General features: G+C 35.8%; 5 protein-coding genes across 5 annotated transcripts; 2 read left to right on the top strand and 3 right to left on the bottom strand.

The window, feature by feature from the left end:
• The first annotated feature begins 1,118 nt into the window (after positions 1-1,118).
• On the top strand, positions 1,119-9,846 carry LOC117780329 (WD repeat-containing protein 75). Its single transcript, XM_034616801.1, has 7 exons — positions 1,119-1,361; positions 1,428-1,814; positions 2,311-2,965; positions 3,028-3,206; positions 3,628-4,793; positions 5,324-5,697; positions 9,324-9,846. The coding sequence occupies exons 1-7, from the start codon at positions 1,270-1,272 to the stop codon at positions 9,669-9,671; spliced, it is 3,201 nt and encodes a 1,066-aa protein (XP_034472692.1). The 5' UTR covers positions 1,119-1,269; the 3' UTR covers positions 9,672-9,846.
• LOC117780330 lies at positions 6,114-7,679 on the bottom strand. The gene is made up of 2 exons (XM_034616802.1): positions 7,283-7,679; positions 6,114-6,379 (listed from the first exon to the last, which is right to left on the bottom strand). The coding sequence occupies exons 1-2, from the start codon at positions 7,370-7,372 to the stop codon at positions 6,233-6,235; spliced, it is 237 nt and encodes a 78-aa protein (XP_034472693.1). The 5' UTR covers positions 7,373-7,679; the 3' UTR covers positions 6,114-6,232.
• Positions 9,847-10,207: 361 nt separating the features above from the next.
• LOC117779817 lies at positions 10,208-10,693 on the bottom strand (the record flags this gene model as incomplete). The annotated part of the gene is made up of 2 exons (XM_034616139.1): positions 10,208-10,368; positions 10,424-10,693. Coding segments are annotated over 2 exons (363 nt in total), but the record flags the coding sequence as incomplete, so codon positions are not given.
• A 3,361-nt stretch (positions 10,694-14,054) lies between these two features.
• On the bottom strand, positions 14,055-16,271 carry LOC117781080. Its single transcript, XM_034617797.1, has one exon. The coding sequence runs from the start codon at positions 16,257-16,259 to the stop codon at positions 15,015-15,017; it is 1,245 nt and encodes a 414-aa protein (XP_034473688.1). The 5' UTR covers positions 16,260-16,271; the 3' UTR covers positions 14,055-15,014.
• Positions 16,272-17,545: 1,274 nt separating this feature from the next.
• On the top strand, positions 17,546-19,906 carry LOC117781079 (sodium channel protein Nach). The gene is made up of 7 exons (XM_034617796.1): positions 17,546-17,721; positions 17,776-17,902; positions 17,957-18,241; positions 18,583-18,670; positions 18,929-19,014; positions 19,072-19,553; positions 19,615-19,906. Exons 1-7 carry the CDS (start codon positions 17,559-17,561, stop codon positions 19,764-19,766), a joined length of 1,383 nt encoding a protein of 460 aa, XP_034473687.1. The 5' UTR covers positions 17,546-17,558; the 3' UTR covers positions 19,767-19,906.
• Positions 19,907-19,921: the final 15 nt, after the last annotated feature.

Consider the following 19,921-nt stretch of genomic DNA (forward strand, 5'->3'; position numbering starts at 1 on the left):
TCATAACTTTATCAAAACTGAACCGATTTTCAAGTGGAATGTCATTTTGGTTGATTTGGCCTCTTTATTCATTCTGCATTCAAATTTTATTAAATTCATAAAAAAAAAAAATGTCCTCTAGATTCTACTATATATTTATTTCGATGCTAAGGGTCCCCCCTTTTAATCAACTTTTTATATCGTAATTAGTATAAAACAACACTTTAAACTTGATTCTGAAACATTTCACTTTTTTTGTAAAAAATCTTGTGAAATTGAACAAAAATTTTAATTTGTAAAGTGGCTTAATCCGCAGCCTGACCAACTTCAAACTGTCATAGCTGGATCAAAACTAAACCGATTTTCAAGCAGAATGTCATTTTGATCATGATCTAAATACATTCTGCATTCAAATATTTTTGTTAAAAAAGAAACAACTAAAACAGATCCATATGATCAGAAGGAAATTAATTTTCATCGTTCATACCAACTGAATTGAAGCTTCATAGTTCATTTAACTGAATAGTGAACTAAATGACTCATTTAGTTCGCGAATCAAAAATTAACGAGTTAATTTATTCATCAAATTTAACTAAAAATCACATAATTTGGTGAAATTTTACAATATTTTATTAAAATATAGATTGCAATACCGAAGTGTATCGGCTATCGATATCTAAACCAATTTACAAAGTAAATCTTACATTTACCAGCACCGATATCAAGTTTATACGACAGCTTAGTACGGTGTAAGCGAAAGTAAGCTGACTTCAACGGGAACCTTACAAACCATCAGTTATATTTTAAGTCGGCTTACACTGTATGAAATACGCTTATCGCTTTGAAATTAATTATAAAATCAGCTGATTCCCATAAACAACTGTCATACATTGCATAAGAACTTAAACTGTATCTCATATCAATTATATTATATAAAATTATAACCGTTTCATAGGTTTAGTTTTTTTTTCTTTCAGAAATTATATTTTTGATATATTATATATATAATATTATATTCGATAACCAAAAATTATATCGCTTCAATGTTTATATATTTTGCGCCAATGTAATCGCGGTGAGGTTGGCTGCAGCAAAATCGATAACATGTTGATGTTTAACAGCACTGCTGCAGTTGCGTCTAACAACACTACAGAAAGCAGCTACACGTGCGGTTTGTGATTCTGTATGAAAATACTTGCATTAAATAAGTTATTATAGCTAAAAACAAATAGAATTTAAGAGTGCTGGCAGTTGATTCTGCTGCTAAAGGGCTGCACAATTGGGACAGCCATGAATTTCGACGATGAAGACAGACTAGAGCTGCAGCATTTGGCTGGCGGTAACATTGTTCAACATGCGCCTGTTTTCTCCGAGCAGGGCAGGTTAGTTATAACTTTAAACTATAGTCGTTTTATGGCATAAGTTAAACATTTAATTTACTGAACTAGATTCATCTTTGTGCGTTGCGGCCTCAAGGTGCAGGTGTTTGTTACCAGCACAGGAGAGTTGACACGTGAGCTCAACGATGCAACGTCGCCATTGATCAGCTTGGAGCTGGATGTTAAGCAGCCGGAGCTGCTCTTGGGCTGCACCATCAAAGGACAACTCCTTCGCTGGCATTGGCGCACGGGAGTCCTGCAGAAGAGTGTCGACATAAAGCTGGGCATTGAAAATCAACAAATACTGACATGCAATCTGTTGAATCTATACAAAGGAGGCGACACCGCGTGCGCCTTTGTGACGGTCAAGCGGAAGAGCGGGGAACAGCTCAGTTGGTTCGTGGTCAACACAACTACTGGCACTCCAATCGACATCAATTGTGGCCTGAAATTGAAGTGAGTAAATGACGGCGAACTAAGTTGATATACTCATGTTCTCTCCATATATATATATCTATGCAAACTGATCACTCAGTCTCTAAGCTGTCTTGATAAAACTTTGAATAGGTCCGTCCTTTTGACACTTACAGTACATTACCTACATTGCATTTTTTGAGTTATCTCAAACAATTTTAAAAATTATGCATATGGTGTTGTTTAATACATGCTGATCAAATTTGGTTAAACTCTGGCTACTATATCGTATAATTCACTTCAGAACATTCAACTAATTTAACAGATAGAATACCTAATATCGTACTAAAGATTCTGAATAAATTTGGCTAAAATCTGACTATAACATGTAGCTGCCATATAAACATGGGTAAAAATTGAATACACGATTATTAACAATCGTCATGCCAAAGATAACAATTATTTTCTGTTTTAAATGACTCTACAAGTTGCTTAATCATAACATTTGAAACAACCTGTTGCACATTTCTCTTTACAGGATTCGCACACCTTTGGTGGACGTCAGCAAAGGCGTCTTTAAATTTATCATATTAGCACAAGGATACTACGTTTACTTTCTCAACTATGAGACTTGGAAGTTTTGGCGTTTTAAGAACGTAAAAAAAGCAATGATCACGTCTTTGCGTATGAATCCCAACGAAGAAATGGCAGCCACTGGGGATGAAAATGGACGTGTTGTCGTCTGGCGTCAGTTTGATCAACATTCGACCGTATTGTGTACGGAATATCATTGGCATGCCACGACCGTAACGAGCCTTGCCTTTTCACCAACTGGAATAAGTTTCTATAGTGCTGGCCTTGAAGCTGTGCTCGTCAAATGGTCGCTGGCAAATGAAAAGGAGCGAAATTTTCTGCCACGCATGTCTGCCATTATCAGGCACATTGTGATCAGTGATGGGAATGAGCATGTGCTTGTCTGCACCGATGACAATGCCCTGCAGTTTGTTCGACCCAGCGATATGAGGCTTCAATCGTCGCTGCAACATTTCACCTATGCACTGCAGGACAAAACAGGAAGAAGCATGTTTCCACTTGGACTGTGCCTCAATCCACGCACAAATTCAATGGTGCTCAATGGACGCGTTGGACAATTGCAGTTCTACTCGGCCTACACCAAGAGTTTGCTCTATAATGTAAATTATTTGTATACCAATTTCAACTTTAGCTAATTATACTTTCTTTTTCATAAACGTAGCTGCGTGTGGTGGATTCTAATGTGAATTCTCATGAACATGAGAGCATCATTTACAATACGTGTGTCACGCGTGCCGCATTCAACATTAACTGGATGGCCACCGGGGAGGAGTACAATGATCAGCTTAACTTTCCAGAGTTGCGACTCAAGTTTTGGCAATATCATGAGAAATTACAAACGTGAGTAATCGGTAACAAAGGTGGACTTTATTTATACAGTAGTAAATACTTATCGAACTTTTCACCACCTTTAAATATTTTTTTTACTACCACTTTATATTGGATTTAATATAACAAGAGCCCTAAATGTTCAATTTAAATTTTTACTGCCATTTATTGTACTAAAAAATTGATCTAAATATTTCGTTGAATTTTCCACAACCTCCAAATATTTGGTGTATCTTTTCATTAAATTAAATAAAAATAAATTAAATCTTTAGTTGGGAGTTTTAACAACCATTAATATACAGTTCAACATTTTTACCACTATTGAATATTTAGTTCGAATATTTTCGCCATCACTAAATATTAAGCTTAAGTTTTGGATAATATTGCTCCAAATATTTAGAATCTTACCCATACTTTCTCTTTTCTGTTGCAGCTACCAGCTTAACACCAACATTGAGCTGCCACACGAGCATGGCTTCCAGGCCATCATCTTCTCGAATCAATTTCAGGTGAACAACTTACGCTGTGCCAGCGCTGGAAAGGATAATGTGATCAAACTGTGGACTCTTGGAGATTCGGAGAACATTTACAAACGTGGCATCATGTGGAATTGTGTGGCACAAACGAGTTACAAGCAACAGTCTCTGGAGTCCATGTGTTTCTCCCAAGATGGTTCAATTCTGGCCGCAGGTTATGGTCATACTTTGGTGTTATTTGATGCACGATCGCTGCGATTGTTGCACGCATTGAGCACCTCTGCTGGCTATGATGGTGTCGTGTCTAAGGCCCAACTGCGTCTGTCTCAAACTCCCGTCAACGGCACACGCTCGGAGCTCACACAGCAGCGTCAACAGCTTTGGAATCTGCTGCAAACGCTGCTCAACAGCAACGATCAAAAATTGATTCAAGAGGCGCGAAAATTAATGGCGAGTGCGCCGAGTGGAGAGTGCAAGGTCAGCGAAGAGCAGGCACCTAAGGAGACAGTCAAGGAAGCCGTCTATAAGCACATCATGCAAATGTCCGAACTTGGACTCCATCAAAAGCTGCAATTGCTGCGACGCTTTGGCATTGAGTGCAACGTCCATGCCAGCTGTCAAATACGTCTCAAGTCGCATCTACAAAGCTGTGTCGTGGATCCTCTGGCAGCACAAAAGCGTCTCAAGGCGCTCCAGGCACGATTGCATCGCCTTCAGCCGTGTCAACGCTTTAAGGCGAAACTACGCCTGGTACGGTTGAAAAACCGCCGGTGGCACTACGAAAAGTTGGTGAGACAGGAGCTATTGCCACTTTTCAGCGTGCTACAATTAGATGAGACCACAAAGCCGGCAACGACTCCGGCTATCAAGCGCAAACATTGGGAATCAAAGCCGGCTAAACCTTTGGGAAAAGCGACTCCACTTCAAAGTTCTGCGCAGATTTCACATGTGCAATTTGGAGCTGGCGCGCAGGCGCATCTTGTGGCAATTTGCACAGAAACGCGTGTGCTCATCTGGAATCTGATGACGCTGCGTCTTCAGGCGGGCCTCAAGCTATCCGTGCGTCAGTTGGCCTTTGATCCACTTACCAATCTTATAGCTGCCGTCACACGCAATGATGAATGTGAGTAACTGACAGAGTTGTGCCCAAAAGCGTTATTCTTAACTTTTTGTTAACCAAAAAAAAAAGTAAGGATTTGGAGATTGATGATTACAAGGATCTTTAGGTCTAACACAGCCATATATATACAACACAAAACTATGTTTTCATAAGAAAAGGAATACCGAGTTTGTTAATATTTTATTTGTTCAGAAAATTAATTGCTAAAGGGCTTTTTTGACTGGAAGCGAGACGACCACGGAATGAAAAACTTCTTATAACATATTTTTCGCGGTTTGTTTTTTTATATGGGGTTTTTCATTCCGCGGTCGTTTTGCTACCATTCTAAATAGCTGTACAATTTTGTTATAATTATTTAATGCCAAACCCAGGTTTTTTGAATTTTATTATTATTACTTTATTCCTTCGAATTTTTTTTACAATGCTGGAGTATTGTAATTAATGCATTGCAATAATTGGACCCAACACTGGTATCTGCAACTATATCTGTACTCTTTTTCTTAATAATTCCTCTTTTATTTTTCTCTTTGTAGTGCACGTCTTCCAACCAAATGTGCCACTGCCCGTCTATCAACGCAGCAACTTGCCCAAGTTGCATGGTCTTGTGTGGCTGCCACGTCGTCAGCCCAAACAGAGCTCCATAAATGTAGACTGGCAGGCGCAGTCTACACTCCACATGCTTACCCACGACAAGGAGATTGTATATTTGGCAATGCCTGGTCAAAGCTTAACAGATGATGCCCCAGCTCCTATATCCTTTGCCCAGCAACCAGCCGGGGATCAGCTGCTGCAATATGCCACCTTTGGCACCTTTGTGGCCAGACAAAAGACGGACGCGATTACAGAGTTTGCACAGAAAAGCGGTCCATTAATTGTGGGACGTGGTGTGCACAGTGCAGTAAATGCGGTAAGTTTTCCTAAAAATATACTCAAGAGAAACCTATTTTAAAAGCTTAAACCTTTTAAAAAATGCAGTACAATTTTTTATTATTCTTCAGCTCATTACGATGAGTTAGGGTGAGAATTCCAAATATTTCGAATTCAACTTAAAAAGCTGAGTTATTTATTACTATACAGCGCCGAAATGTATGCTATGCATTTTTGCTTAGATTTTAATGGAAATCGTATCCAAGTTTCTCTGCCTTTTTGGACTTGTGCGTATTATTCAATCATAAGATAACACTTCTTTGTTCGACTTTCTTCCTTTTCTTATATAAATTTATTTATTCTTGTTGTCTTTATATTGAAATCTTACGACCTATGAAGTACAAGTGGTTAGTCTTAAGATTAGGTTAGTTTAAATATAATATTATATTATAAATATTTTTTTTGGTTTAGCTTTGGTCTTGTTATAAATCCTGTTGAAAATTGATTTGTAATTGTAATTCGTATTGTAGCTCAGTCGTGTGCAGTTGTTGTTCTTCTTCTTGCTGGTGCCAATTCTATTTCTTCCTTTTGCGTATAAGCACATCTCCAAGACGTGGCGCTGTTGGAACCCGCAAATGTCGGCAACGTCGCATCATTAGAACATCGTGTTTAAAGTAACGCAAGCAATGCCATTGGGGAACCTTGGGCATCAGTTGATGTTGCTGATATTAAAAAAGTATAGAATATTATTAAAACTATCTTCTAAAAAATCCTCTACACTAGGTAAAATTTTAGTGTCGAAATTTCTGATTATTATTATCTTCCATTATTACTTAACGATCAAAAATGTTCAATATCTATTATTACTTGTCTTAAAAACTTTATGGATCACCCTGTTTATCAGATCTCTTGATAGTTTTATGATGAATTATTGCTCTATTCTATTGTGTAAAAACCCAAAGTGTTAGCTCTGAGCACTATTTTTAAGTCTATTTAAATAATTTCAATTGATTTTAATAACGCCATTCTCTAAAAGCGTGAACCTCGATTGTATTGCATATTTCTGGCTGCCTTTCAATTGGGTTACAACAGCCTGGCAACAGTATTGTCATAGGTCTGGTTAACAAAAGGGATATTTAGAAAGGGAAATCTATTATGCTTTTTTGGTCTTGTGTCAAAGATCATTTTAATCTATATATAAATACAGATTGTACTCAATTATTAATCACTTTGTTATTTCATAAAAAATTCGTGTATTTTGAGGAGGAGAAATTGATAAGGAATGCCACTCCTCACATTATATAAGCAAGTGGAATAATTCTGATCATATACTCGAAACAGTTAAATGAAGGCCTATAAATAGTCATGCTGATTAACAGCCGCCCAAGTCGTGCTGCCAATTAGAAAGCAATCTTTTAATTAGCTTTGGACTTTGTTGTAATGAAACTTTGTTTTTTGTTTATTTTTTTTTTTTACAATATTCTACAAAGTCTGTACCCGGAATACAGTGAAATGTCATTGTGCTAAATAAATTGGCTGAACTCGTAAACTTTTTGGACTTCCTTCTTCGCTTGACACTCCATTCACTTCCCCCTTTCCCTTCCGCCCCTTTGCCTTCAACTCACCTCATTCACAATTGGCACGGGTCCAGCTTGCGCCCAAGCGAGTAATGCAATGCACAGCAGCGAAATAACAGCAACAAAGTTGGGCCACATTGCGGTGTTTTGCCTTTTTGTTTCTTTGTTAACTTCACTTTTGTTGCACTTTTTGTTAAATATTTTTCAGGAATTTGCTTCAATTATGTAAAAACAATTTCAGAGTTTATTGTCAATTTTTCGGTTCGTGGGTCGTGAACTCTTTTCTGCTTCTTGTTGTTATATTTCCGTAAACTTTTGCGGCACGCGCTTCCGTTTGCCTGCCTTCTTGTTCTTCAGTCACGCTCTCTCCGGCTCTGTCTGCGCTGCTGCTGCTGCTGTTGTTGTATGTGCAAAGTACAACGATGGAATGTTGAACGGTTGTTGGCGCTCAATGCAATTTATACGCCGCACCGCTGCCACAGCGACGCCAGCAGAAGCAGCAGCTTCGTGCGTGACGCGCTCTCATAATTCTAATACACGAGGCTTCGCTCGTAAAGTTCGGTTTGTTATTGTTAAGTGCACTCTCTATTTCTCTCTCCCACACACACACACACATACACACACATACACAGCTATGCTGCATTTAATGCAGACGCCCACTCCAATAGATCTTGCGCTCATTTGCTCGCTCTCGTCACTCAAAACTAGCACTCTCTCTTTGGCTTTTTGTAATTCAATTTGTTTTGTTTATGCGTAGCTGTTACATATTTATTCTAGTTTTTGTTGTTGCGTACTTTTACGCTCTTTCCGCTCTTTTAATCATATTATGCTTTTCAATATATAGTTCGCAGCATTTGCATTTGTTGTGGCTACTTTACGCAGAGTTCTCCAATTTTATTTCCCATAGGAGAGAAGAGCGTAGGTTTAGCCATTGTAATAATTATTATGCGAGCACTTGTCGCTTATTGGCTTAATTATATTATACAAATACATACCTACTTACAGATGTAGCCTATATATTTTGACCGATTTACTTGCTCATCTGGTTTTCGTTGGTTTCTCAAGCTGAAATTTAAAAGTTTTTAGGGCCTCTGATTCACTTAGGATTCAGACACTTAGTCTACTTCCTGCTGAATAATTTCTTAATTAATATTTTCATCAGAAAAACTCTAATAAGTAGTGACAAATTTCTCAAAGATAGCAAATAAAATTTATTTTAATTTTTAAATCAAATAAACAATGACATGGAGTACACATACAAGACAAAGAACCGCACCATAATGTACCTTTTCAAAAATTTTAAAATTATCTATTTTTTTTAATTTTCAGCAATTAAAATTATTATTTATGAGAAATTTTATTAAAATCTGACTATAATATTTGAATTACTTTTTATTTTGATCAAAGCAAATAAAATCTAAGTATAAATTTTTTTTTTTTATTGATTTTCGGTTGATTTAAATTTCTGTAACACTCCTGATAAATGACAATGATTACGTTTCCTAAAATTTGTTGTTGACCATTTTCACAACATGCAAAAAATGTTAAATTTACAAATGGCACCTGTAAAAGACGCATGTGCGAAGGTTAATAGACCTGACCACTTCAATTTGGGTTTTACAGTTTAAGTTGCCAAACTCAATGGCATTGAAAAACTCATAAAAGCAACAACACTCGGTAAAAACTAAATGTGATTACGCATATTTGAATCACTGATCTTGAAACACAATCTATGCGAGCGCCCCAAAAACCTAAAGAAAAATCAAGTGAAATTGCTCCAAGAAAGAGTATTTGACTAGGAGATACCCTATATTAACCCATTATCATTATTAATTCTTTTAGTTCTAAGGAACCTAAAACCTTAGCAAAAATCAAGTGGTATTGCTGCATACCATGTATAGTAAAACGTTAAACGTTATCATTGTTAATTCTTCTAGTTCTAAAGAATTTACTCCGATGTAATATGCCCATTTTATTCAATTTTAAGTACAGGGTAAAAAAACGAAAGCAAGAAAACTAACACAATTTTGTGAACTTTGTCAAGGTTAATGTCAATTAATGTTCCCTCCAATTCGCTTCTCGATTTCAGCTTGTCAATTTGTCCGCCCACACGATGCCTGCGATGAGCCTGATCTGCGGCGAATTCATAAAATCGCTCTTAACGCCTTCAGAGAGCGGAGCGCAGCAAAATGGCGATGCCGAAGAGACGCTCAGCAACGGTAAATTAAATGGCAATGGGTACACTGGCAGCGACTTGGATGATCACGAGGCTGAGGAGGAGGCGGAAGACTACGAAGAATCCACCACGGAGGTGAGAAAAATATTACTGGAGAAAAATTCAGCACTGGAGAAGATCAATATTAAAGAAGAAGAGCAACTGACGCTGGATGCGAGATTACAACGGGCTGCAAAGTTCACCGTATATCTGGACTTTTAATGGTAGAATTATTTGACACACACCGTTCAGACAGTTCAGCGAACTTAATTATATAATTTAGTTGTTGTAACAAATATTATTGATTTTTTGTATAAAAATGCGACCCACAATGAGTAACCGTTGTATTAAATATATAAACAAAATGCAGTTATTTTAAAAAAAAAGATATGCTTGATATGAATGGGAATAGGTAGTGTGCTGAAATTGTAGTACAAGCTGAAGTAGGTTTATATCAAGGAGTGGAAATAGGAATTTTGAGTAGGATCCGAATAAGAAATAGTAACAAATATAGAAATATATATATAAAAATTTCTGAATACTATAATAATAGAATAATACTTAGAAAGTAAGAAGTTTTCAGAGAGTTCTAAATTAGAATAAAATGTATGTTTATATTTGATATCATTATATAAACGTATTGGTTTACTTACAGTTTCAAATTAAAATTATAGATATATCATCTAAACTGGATAATTTCTTGCATTTTATAAAAACAAATTTCAGATTTAAGCTTAAATTATTGACTATAGTTTTATTTTCTTTAATTTTTCATTTTTTAAAGATATATACAATATGTAACAATTTGAAATATGTTTAGACTTGATTAGAAATACTGGCGACGTGGTATGAGACCAGCATGAGAAAGAACATTGTAGATCTCCATGCGTGGAATTTTCTCAGCCTGACGTTCATAAACCTGCAAAGGCATTTATAAGCTAAAAATTATAATAAAAAGTTGGCGATTTTCTTACGACTTCTTCACCGGGTCCAAACCAGCTGGACTTGGCCAGGGCATGTCTTACGCGTGGCGACTTATAAAAAGGATTCTGAAAGTGTGGCGGTAATGTTTGTTCCCAGGCGGCATTCTCCAAGACGGCAACGTGTTGCAAGTTGTGCTGCGGACGTGCCGCAATGTTGCGGGTCAAGGTAATAAAAAGAATAACTAGGTACAAGATATATGAATAGGGCGGGCGGCACCTTAAAAATGAGAATAAGAGAGAAAGAGAAAGATGAGCAAAATAAGATCACGCCTCAAGGCATTTTCACTTGTTGTCGTGGAATTATTATTATTGTTATTATTAGTATTATGATCATTGCGTAAGTGTAGCGTGCATATGATATTACAAGTTTCCGCCTGTCACGCATATACGCGTATGTGACCACTCCCCCCCCACCGCCTCCTCCTGATGAGGCTGGAACACGCCTAAAAACCTATATGACCGCTTTTCACTCCAGACACTGGACAACTACTAGTTAACGGTTCGCTCCGTTAACCAAGTCAGCTGACTTGTCTTATGTATATATTTATATGGACGTGTAGTATGTGTATCTATGTATTTGTTGTATCTGGCAGGTTGGCTAAAAGTCGTCGTCGTCGTCGTCGTCTTGTGACTAGGCGAACGACAGTCATTTCCTACATGTCGCGTGCTGCGTCGCCTCGTCGCTTTGGTGCGTACAACAAAAATAAAAAAAAATGTGTAAAAAAAAAATAAATAAATAAAAGAAAGAAAAACATTATTGCATATCGACGAGATGTGAACGGCCCACATTTTGCTGCTGAAAAACTATCCCTGATCTTTGCTTTTAATTGGATAACCGGCAGTATACGATGCGCCACAATAACAATAATCATGATGATGACGATGATGATGATGTAAGTTTTGGACTTGATATTGCCACTTGAGGCAGTTGCATTTACTGCATATTATATGTTCCCTTCTTTTGCCAATTCATCATCTACTCTCGCTTTGTGTGAGTAAAGCGTACGTTAAGATTATATAAGTCTATGCAGATCTCTTGTTACATCTTGATTGTACAAAATTTAACAACATATTTTTGCAGACTTTATCATAAAATGTTTTATTAAATTTATATCGCCATTCAAGCCTGGAATTTCAAATTGTATCCAAAAAAAAAAAAAAAATTGAACAGAAACCAAAGTTGAACCATTTTTAATCAATTAATCTGGGGTTGAAGATTATAAAATGCTTATTGTAATTAAGTTGTTTTAATTAAAAATGAATGGACTTTAAGTTAAACAAAAATCTTACGCATACCTAATTATTTACATTCTAATAAAACGCCAAATAATAGATAATAATTGAAAACTAAAGTTAGAGAATAATGTGAGCTAAACTATTTAAACTATCGAAAGTTTTTATGCGAAATGCGTATGAAACAATTACTAATTAACGCATAATTAACTTTAATAATTTTACTAAATTGATGCTAACCAACATCCTCATAGGGTCAACCTTGTAACTGTAAAACAGAAAGGGGTACACTCTTTTTTAAGTTTACGAGCACTTGCCAAAAAGAAGAAGCAAAACCTGTAATGAGTTTTGTTTAAGCCATGTGTGATATCAAGGCCTACATGTCTCGACCTTTCACTCTTTGCCGATCGTTGACTTGGCTACAAATTGCAGCTTCCAGTTATTTTCCAGATATTTAAGATGCGTGCAACTATTTCCTCATTGTATGCACAAAAAATAGTGTCTAGTTGTGTGTGCTGTAAAGTTGTAAACAAATTTGTAGACGACTTTGTAGAACAACAATACGTCAATCTTTGCCAATTAACCGGATGACCCAAATTTCGGAACGCAAATCAACGAAAACTGCAACGACGAACAGCGCCAATTCCAATTGGATTCCATTGACCCAATCAAAACCAACAAGACGTCTTGTTGTCATCTGAAAAACAGGCGGAAAGACAGACAGGCAGACAGACAGACGGACAGAATTCACATATGTGACAGAGTCACAGTCACAATCACAGTTTGTGGCATACAAAAGATGCCTCCAAAAACCTGAAAGAAGATAAACACAACAAATACATTCCAGCTTTGGGGGCGCTCAGAGATTGCCAAGTTAAGTTGCATAATATGCAGCGAATATGCAACTGAGGAGGGGCAAGGAACTGTCAACTGTTGATAATATTGATAGTAATGGTTTTGTCAAAAAATCTTGTCAATATTTGAACTGCTTTATGTTGTAAATGGAACAGACTCCGTACTATGAAGTAGACCGAAAGATACAGAGTGCAGAAATTATTAAAAAGTAATCCTTTATTAATTGAAAGCAAACTATTCTGTTTAGTCATGTTTTATAAGTAAACTAATCGTTTCCTAGATACAAAGGGAACTTGTAAGTCTCTTCTCATTCGAATAAATAGAATTTCTCAATTCCAAAATAAGTAGGTCAAAGTTTTTAATTTTTAACAGTTGTGTGTTTTTCACTACAAAAATAATTTCATTTCAATACGGTTTTAAAATATACAGCAATGTCTGAGTTTAAAAGATTTATTGTACATCATAAAATTTCTCAACGGTTAATCTATTTTTATTTTATTTCTTTATCTATACAAAATTTTATTAATATTAATTATTACAGAATTTGAAATCCATATTGCATTAATTCTTATTTTGATTCTGTCTGTGATTATTAACATCCTCTTTTAATTTTAATTGTTTAAAAATATTGTGGTAATAATATAAATGACATAATTATGTAACTATCAAATCAAATTGCAAATTTCCCTGTGCTCATTTGCAGTCGCACCTAAGTTAATGACGAAATTTTACCAAAAATATTACTGTTGCTTCATGGTCAAAACCACCGTCTTATAGTTTTATGGTCAATATTGATATGCAGTTCTTGTAATTTCCCTTCGGCATGACGAGTTTTTAAAGTCGTAACTGAGTAGCTGCTTAAATTGTTGTTCAATTTTAACGTTTTTTACGACATTTGATTGCAGACGTGCGACAATTGATTTTAACAATAATAAACCGAAATACCCCTTCTTGCCGTAAAAAAAGTAATATTTCAAAATTTGCAGTACTATTTTTTATTAGTTTATAGTTTTTTCTTGTGGATCACTTTGTTGGAAAAAACGTGACCGTTAAATTAAATTATGTACCGTGAGCTACTGTCAAATTTAATTTTTAACGCTTGTCATTGTTTATGTTTATGGTGCTGTTGTTTTTGTTGGGATGGGTCAAATTGTTTATGGCTATTTGCAATACGCCTTCACCTGCTTTGACAAATGCAAATATTTTGAATACTTTTCGCTTTGTGCATTAGTTTTGACGGGGGACATTTGCAATGTTATTTTTCGGCAAATGTTTACAGCCTGTTTTAAATCAAATACTTATTTAGATCATAAGTATAAAGAAAACAACGTTTTTTTAATAAATTTCTTTATTTGATGTTCCCGTTTTCATATTAAATACAACACGATTTCTTATTATTTTTCATGTAAATCACATTTTTTTTTAAACTAGTAGAAATGTTTTAATAATGCTTATATTTTAATCAAACCATAATTTTCTAAATGCTTTCTTATTAAAATCGACGAAAACAATTAAAAAATTGGTACAATATTAATTTCAGTGTTATATTCACTTTTATATTATTTCACATTAGACAAATTTACCACTCAAACTCACATTTTAAGTTAATATTAATTTTTTTTTTAAATTTCTTAAGATTTTCTTTACTTTTGCGCTTCACTTTTTGCGCTGCTTAATCGTGGTACGTGTATGTACAAAAGCCGTTAAGCTACGAATAATAACACTTAAAGTCGGGTTTGAAAGATCGGCAACAAGTTGTTGAAATGAACGCGGCCGTTTGGCAACTAAACTGAGTACTCGAAGCTAGTAACGGGCAGAGCCACAACACCAAAACTTCAGCTTAAAACTTTTCGAATTCCAAAAACCAAAAAAAAAAAGACAAACACAACGAAAACTTAACGAAGCGTCAAAAGCATCGAAAGCTGTGACAACCAGTAAACGGACTGTAGGGGAAATTACTTAACTTGTTGCGTTGTTTCTACTTTTGTAAACAGATCTGTGTTAACTCCTAAGACTTCAATTTGTTTGAAAATGATCAGGATAAATAATGCTTCTTGATTGCTTGAACTTCGACTGAATTGTGCATTGTTATACATTTATTAAGCTTGGAAAGTTTAATTTATTTTAAGTATTTTAGACTTTTTTTAATTTTTTATTTCAAATAATTTTGAACTCTCGTAATTTTGTCCGTATTTAACCTCTAAATTGATTTCGCTTTACCACAGTCTTATTTGGAACAATTAAATTGGTCTATAAATTTTCGATTTATGTTTTGAAATAAATTTTAACTCTCGTTGCTATGTCTAAACTTAGCAAATTCCCATGCGGAATGTTTCTTTATTCACTATTAAGCCTCTGAATTGATTTTAAAATTGATTTTTAAATATTTACCAAATTTCAAAATAAAAAGTAAAAGTATTTTTTTTTTAAACAGAGTACAGCTTTAAGTTTTTCCAAACATAATTATTTGTATTTTAGCATCGATAAATATTGACTACGTTTTTAATACAAAGTTATCGACAAAGTCCTGCAGCATATCGATAATGCGATTTCTATAAGGTTCGTCCGATTGGAAGGCTTTCATGCAAATGTCGATGCGTTTGCGACTAAAGAAATCATTGAAACCATCTGAGGAACTGGTCAACTCTTGGGTGAAGGTGGGTGGCAATATGGTCAGATGACAGAACAGTAAGCTCTCGATAAGACCAACTATGCGATACTCTGCCACAGAATCGTAATACTCAGCTTCTGGCAAAATGTTGGCAATGTTTAAGCCATCACGTTTCAGAAACTCACTCATAAATCGATAATATTCTGCTAGCAATTCGTTGAGATGTGCGGTACGAAATTGACTAGTCGTCGGAATAGTGAGCACTGTAAGTAGATCCATGGCAGGGGGAGCATACCGTACCAACTGAAAGTCCACAAAGCGGCACTGAAGTGGAATTTCTCCATATTTGGCATACTGGAAGAGTATATTATTCGCCCAGAGATCGCCATGGAGAGTGGCATTAAGCCGGGTCTTAGAAGTCTTGGCCAACTCAAAGATAATAGACATGCGTTTGGTAAAGTTGGCCAATATGAAATCCAATTGACTCTCATACTTGGGCAGCGTTTTTATGATTTCCTTGTAGACCTCACAGGCCTGATTGAAGTTAACCTTTCGCATGTGTTCCGCTGGCACATTGGAGGGATATGCATTCTCCTCCAAAGGAAGTCTTTCCTTCTTCTTCAGATCCTGAATAATGGAACCGGCATGAAGGGCAGCCAATGTCTTGAGGCAGCAATGGAGCTGCTCATAGTTAAGCACACCATCTCTTCCAGATCCCATGCGATATCCCTGATCGATGAGATTTTCAAAGATCAACAGATTGTTATTCGCATAATAACACTTGGGTGCAATCTCCGTGACAGATGCTTGAAGATCCGGCAGCACATGCTTATAGACGGCAATCTCCTTCTGGAATACCCCGATATTCTCCAGATATTCCATACGCGATGCATTTCCCTTAGGTGCAGATTTACAAAAGAATCTCAGCTGCTTTGGTTCTTCGTTCTCCGGCAACTTTAGGGTAACTTGCAGATAGAAATGACTTCCCAAAAATCCGGCGGGTGCATCCGAAGTGGGTTGCAGTTTATAACTGATAATTTTGAAACTTGAATTAAGCTCATTATTTTTCAAATAATTTTGACAAAGTCCCTGGATTTCAGAATTACTTAGCTCTAGTGCCGTTGCCATCTCGATATAATCTGTCTCGACAATTCCAAGTGAATATCTATTTATATACTTCTCTTAATCTTGTGTAACACGCTTTTGGAAATCTGTCGCAAGATCATTATAAACCGAAAATCTGATAAGATATACATCAATGAATGGAGAATTTTAAATACGCTCTCTTTAAATATAATTTTATAGGTAGAAATAACTGAACTTTATTGGTATTATACGTTATAAGGTAACCAAAAAAGCAGCAAATTGTGATTTTATTAAATTTTTTGGATTTCTTATCCGTTATTTCTAACATCGAATATCTTCCGAAACATTTCGCCAACCCAGCTTTTCTTAGAAGTTAACGTAACCAAAGGAATAACCTTAATCTATACTAAGTTTCACCTACCTATGGAGCTTTCCATAGGCTCTATCATTTATCGGTGTATTCCACATTTCATCAGCCGTGTCTTTTTTGAGGCTACACAGATAATATAAAGCAATTAACGGTCAGTTGGCATAAGAGTGCTTCCTTCATTAAACAATAAAAAAAATGTTTTAATCCATGAAGACGTAAATTTCGGGAAGCCTCTTTATTTACAATACATATTCACATGAGGAAACGTTTAGCTTGAACGAAAAAAACTTCAGATATTTTTAATGAAGGAAAATTCTAAAATTTGGTTCTAATAAATCGATGTTCACTTATTTTTTAAATATATTAAACAAGTAATAGAAAAGCCAAATAAAAAACAAAAAAAAAAAAAAATACTAAAAAATATATTATTCAAAAATCACGTGCTTCTTAGGACCTTAGATTTACAATATTAAAACTTTTTAAATCTTACGATATCAAAATTATGAACAAAATTATTTGAATATTAATTAAAAGTCATGACACATTGCAAATACTCAGTTTCTTCAACTTCCCAATCTGACAAACCAGAAGTTGTAAATCTTGCTAAGCATCTACCAACTGCAGATTAAGTTAGTTTAATATTTTGATAGAGATTAATGCTTGGCGCTTGTCAAGCAGTGCACTGGTATTTATTTAACACGTGATAAATGAATTGTACAATGTTCTTTTTAAACCAGCCCCATCCATTGTAGACTTTAGGCAAACAAAACTAATACGTTAGATAATAAAGCCAAAGACCCAAAAGTAACAACGTAAATTGCCCATTATGTTAATCTCTCTAGATAATTGTGGGAAATTCGTGTGGAGGCAACAGCTGTTGTCCAACCTTATCAAGATGTTCAAAGGAATTGCTTTGATTGTTTCAAATGTCCTTTTAGTAGCTGACAGTAAGTGAAGGATATAGGTACAAAATGCGCATAAAGCAGAGCATTGAGGAATATCTGAAGAATTCGACGTTGCATGGAGCCCGTTTTATAGTCGATAAGGATGCAAATTGGTTGGAGCGCATTTTTTGGGTCATCTGTTTGATTGCCTCATGGTATGCCTCCTGGTTGCTTATTAAAGCATCGCTTGGTGGGTAGTTAACAGTAAAGAGATGTTTCTCTAAGAATTATTAACATTTCGCAGCTGCCTTTGAGAATAATGCCATTAGCTTTGTGGTGGAAAGTTCATATCGCGATTGGGATACCAATTTTCCGGCCATTATTGTTTGTGAATCTAAGAACATGGATCGCATACAGGAAGTTGCTGAACAGTAAAAATAATACACTATAAATAATATTGAGTTAATGAGTTGAATTTCTTACAGACTCTGGGGCGCCGATCATGATTTTACTTTGGAGGAGGTGCTCAGTGAGATTGCCTATTTTCGTGGCGAGTCCTATCACACGGTACATGAGTGTGGAGGAGAGGATTCGACAACTACCTGCTTCTATTCCAACTTCTCGTATTATGCCCAGTTAGTTAGGAGCCCCTGTGTCAATGCCATCCGAAACTGCGAGTGGAATAATAAGCCCTTCGAGTGCTGCAAATATTTTCAACGCATGGAAACTGAGCTGGGCATTTGCTATGCCATCAACTCCATGCAAGCCGGGTAAGTCGAAGAAATTGCAGTTGTATTCTTCTATAACCAACACGAAGAAAAATGTAATCAAAGAAATATTCGCCACATAGAGTTTCTACTGCTTTTAATAAAGTTTAACCTTTCTAAAGACAAAATACTTCAATTTCCCTTTGATTAAAACAAAAACAGAAGTTTCAAATAACGTAATAAACTAACATTTTTACAAAAGAGAGTTTGAAATAAATGTAAGGGTATATGGTACGCAATTTTATAATATGAAATTCAAAGATTCTTAGTACACAGAATACTAAGAACATATTTTAATGTATAAATAATTGTTATTGAATTTTTAATTTTATTACTTCGTACAGCAAAAACCAGGGTCCTAAGGTCAATATGTACTCCAATCGTTTTACAGGACCGGGTTCTCTCAAAATAGAACTACTTACGGAAGCGACAGTGAGTATTTTACAATATTACAACAGTCGAGCTTCTCTATGGTGAATTGCCAAAAATGCAGAAAATTAATTTATTACTTTGAAAATTTAATTATTAGTAATTGATTGTCTAGAATACGAATAAGATGTGTTCTTGAAAACAATTTATCAAAGAGATAAGCTTATTATAGAGAAGCTTAACTGTATATCATTCGATTTAGCAAAAATTTAGTAATTGATTTAATTATTATTTTCTCAACTTACTATACATAAATAATAGGTGTTCATATTGGGAGCCGAAGAAGTCCCCACTTTGGTAACACCCAAAACAGATTTTCTAGTCGTGGGACCGTACATATCTTTCACGTAAGTATCTTAGCAATTTAATACCCTGCCAAACATTAAGAATATTTATCATCACAGTCGCTATGTGTCGAAGCGTGATATTGAGAACGATGAGGCGATTCGTGAGACGAGCATTCATCAACGCAATTGTCGCTTTCCGGATGAGAATATTCTCGATGTGCATGGTTATTATAGCTATAGTGCCTGTACCGTTCAATGTCGAAAGGATCGGCAAATGGAGTTGTGCAATTGCTCAAGTCACTTGTCTCCCAATACCCCCGATTGGCAAAAGTGCAACATGGATGGTCTCGAGTGTCTCAATCGCCACTATGAGGATCTATCGGTGATCATTGCCGAATGGGCGCGTCGTCGTGGTAGAAAGGGTCTCGTTTGTGATTGCTTGCCCTCCTGCACGGAGGTGGACATTAGCACGGTGGCTGACAGCAAGGATAATATCGATGGAGAAGAGACTCCAGTATCGAAAATAGAAGTTGCCCTCATAGAGTTGCCCACAGAGCGTTATAAACGTAATTTGGTGAGAGGTAAATTGGATTTGGTGGGTAAGTTTTTGAGTAGTACAACATTATATTGCAGTTTGTAATTGATTTTCTTCAATCGCAGTTTCCATAGGCGGTACAACAGGCCTGTTTGTTGGTGCTAGCCTGCTCAGTTTTGTGGAAATTATCTACTATATGACGATACGCCCTTATACCACATATATGCATGAGAATCGTCGACAGCAACGAAACAATTTACTGAGAGCCGTGCACTAAAAAAGAATGCACTCTTTTATGAGAGTCTTACGTAATTGGTGAAAAAAAACCGTATCCATAAACACTCGTTTATATCTTATCACACCGAACTATATTTTGCACAATCCAATAACAAAAAACTAAGCAAACCGAATTCAAAACCGAATGCCTCTCAG

Source organism: Drosophila innubila (genome assembly GCF_004354385.1).
Source record: "Drosophila innubila isolate TH190305 chromosome 2L unlocalized genomic scaffold, UK_Dinn_1.0 4_B_2L, whole genome shotgun sequence".
Classification (NCBI taxonomy): domain Eukaryota; kingdom Metazoa; phylum Arthropoda; class Insecta; order Diptera; family Drosophilidae; genus Drosophila; species Drosophila innubila.